The 2746-nt window shown below is 36.3% G+C and overlaps 1 protein-coding gene across 1 annotated transcript in view; it reads right to left on the reverse strand.

Annotated features, from left to right (window-relative positions):
- Positions 1 to 2746, reverse strand: part of LOC103397529 (uncharacterized) — a 39298-nt gene that overhangs the window by 16880 nt on the left and 19672 nt on the right. The window contains exon 7 of the mRNA XM_017042844.2: positions 869 to 1041. Within this exon, the coding sequence (XP_016898333.1) occupies positions 869 to 1041 (173 nt within the window). The remainder of the gene's footprint in view (positions 1 to 868; positions 1042 to 2746) is intronic.

The following is a 2746-nucleotide window of genomic DNA, read 5'->3' on the forward strand; positions in this document are numbered from 1 at the left end:
CATCTTGTAGTAGACGAAGTTCATCAGAAGAAGCAGTGTTTGAAAGGACATTGTAGATCTGGAGGTTTTCCCATTTCTCCAGTTCACCAGCAAGACACCAACTGGAGGACTCTTTCAACTCACTGCAGATCTGCAATGAGAATAACTTCATTTTTTTACTCCATTTGTTCAGTGTTCCTGAATATAATACATACCTTCTAACACACCACTGATGTTGATGCAGTATTTAATGATAAACTATATACAGTACATGTAGTCATGGGTCAAAGTCAACTTTATTGTCAAATATGCCACACATACAGGACATATGGCACAATGAAATTTTAGTTAAATGAAATTTCCTCTCGGACCCACGGTGCATAATGGCAAAAATATTTTTGCAAGTAAAGAAGATACTCCTTTAAGGACAGTATATAAAATAACCATGTATATACAATGTACAAAAGAAACACACTTGTAAGAAATATGTATATATTATATGAAATATGATATAATAAAAATGTAAATAATATACAGTGTATATATTATATATCTCATTAATCAGTCAATTCAATGAAAGAATACTAAGACAAAAATCTTAAGAGATGGATAGATGAGAACAAAACCTTACACCACATAAATATTTAATTCATGGAAATTATTTCCTAAATGCCTCTATACAGAGCAATTTATTACAAACTATGAGTGCACTAATATGCTGTCACAATCTTATTGACATTGTTTTTTACTAATGTTTAATAAATATGATCCTGGCGATTTGGTTTTGTAAAAAATAAATACATACAATAACAACAATAATATTTAACTTAAAGTAAAACAACCCAGCTATTATCTCAGGAAATTAAAATGAATAATTGCATCTTCATACCAACATCCCAACAGGTTCACCTGGTTTAAGAAAGCTGTGTTGTTTGAGTAGACAGCCACCTGCCGGTGAGAATGGTGAACTGTATCACTGCTGGACAAGAGCACCACCACCAGTCCATCGAGGTTATGGTTCTGACTGACTGATTTAAGCCCTTCCACAAAAACATGCCAGTCCTGAGAGAGAGAGAGAGAGAGAAAGAGAGAAAAGAAAAGCCAGAAACATATATGTTTTGACAGACTTAAACTCTATACTTACAACAACTTATTTTACTGTTAATATATTATACACTCAGTTACCAGACTTTCTGCAACAGTTTGGCTGTGATTTACTGTGCCACAGAAGTTTTTTTTCTTTTCTGTAAAATCTGTTGTTTTAGCAGCGGCTTCATTTATAGCAATGAGAGACAGAGCTGTCAAAGCGCACAGAGGGGTAGAGAGAGAGAGACACTTTGTGATTTATTGTTTGGAAATTAACTGTTTGCTCTTAAAACAGCCACCATGCACAGATTATGGTAATTTAGTGACACACACAATGATTGATGGATGGAAAGTTGCATTAATTAATTGTTTTGTTTGTCAAGGGAACTTGTTTTTTTCTTTCTCTCTAAAATGATTAACAGCAAAATTATTGCATCCATAATTTGCATTGCAGGCTTATGTGCAAAGTGATACTTTTTGAAAACATGTTTGCTTGATTTATCTAATTCCGTTGTACGTGTGTTTGTTTTGTGAATTTCTCCACACTGTAGCAGTGCTAATTTTTAATCAAAAGGGAGTTTAATCAAAGGGAGTTTGATACTGAAGTGGAAACATTTTTATTACTGGGATTTTATACCATCCAAACTCTGGATGCATTTTGTCCTGTGTACAGTGTGTTTGTGTGTGTGTGGTCCTCCTCCCTGCTTCAGTCTCTGCACGTGTGTACAAGTGTGGGTCCACTGAAAACAATGGATGATTGCTTGAGGCGCTGTATCAGTCCAGGCTGTGTCAATATTAACCTGTGAGGATGAGGGGGCTACAACACTCCTCCCCTGCTTCTCCCTCCATGCCTCCACCCTTCACTCCCTCTCTACAATATGGCTGCTGTCATAGTCAGCACCATCAATCCATACACACACACACACACACATACACTTGCCTGACACTGCCATTTCTCAACACTGATATCCTGATGAGTGCAATGAAGCTTCCCAACATTTGTTAAAACACACATATTCACTAACTTAAATACGAATGCACAAGCAGAGGCCTGTGTTACTCTTAACGCACAAATGCACACACACACACACACACACACACAGATCCAACATTATTTTACTGTAAACTCATGTATGTATGTATGTATGTACACATATGCGTTTGCACAAGGCAATAAAACCTTCATAATATACAGTATAATATAAACATAAATGTAGGGATGATGACGATGCTGAGGCTCCACATTCCAGCTGCGTTTGTAAAGCACACACACACACAGGCATTCACACTCAGTGGCAGGGAAATAGAGTCAGAAAATGAGCGAGAGTGCAAATCTCTGAGATAACACGCAGGGCAACAGTCTGTCTACCATTTGGCTCTTAACTGAGTAAATTACTACTTAAATTGCCTGCCCCCCACCCTCTGCCTCTTTCTGCCACCTCCAGATAAACAGATTGTCCTGTCTTCGTATATTACCAACATGTTAGCTATAAAAATGCAACTCCCTAAGTGCTTGCGCGAATATTAGAATACACATTTTTTGCACAGGATCTACTAAACTTTTAAGATTTTGACACAAACTTCTCCTGCACAAGGACAGTATACAAATGTACAAAATTCAAAATAAAACTAAAAAACAAAAGTAGGATTTTTATTTTTGCTATTTTGATATATATATATA

Source organism: Cynoglossus semilaevis, chromosome Z, assembly GCF_000523025.1.
Source record: "Cynoglossus semilaevis isolate Cse_v1.0 chromosome Z, Cse_v1.0, whole genome shotgun sequence".
Taxonomy (NCBI): Eukaryota; Metazoa; Chordata; class Actinopteri; order Pleuronectiformes; family Cynoglossidae; genus Cynoglossus; species Cynoglossus semilaevis.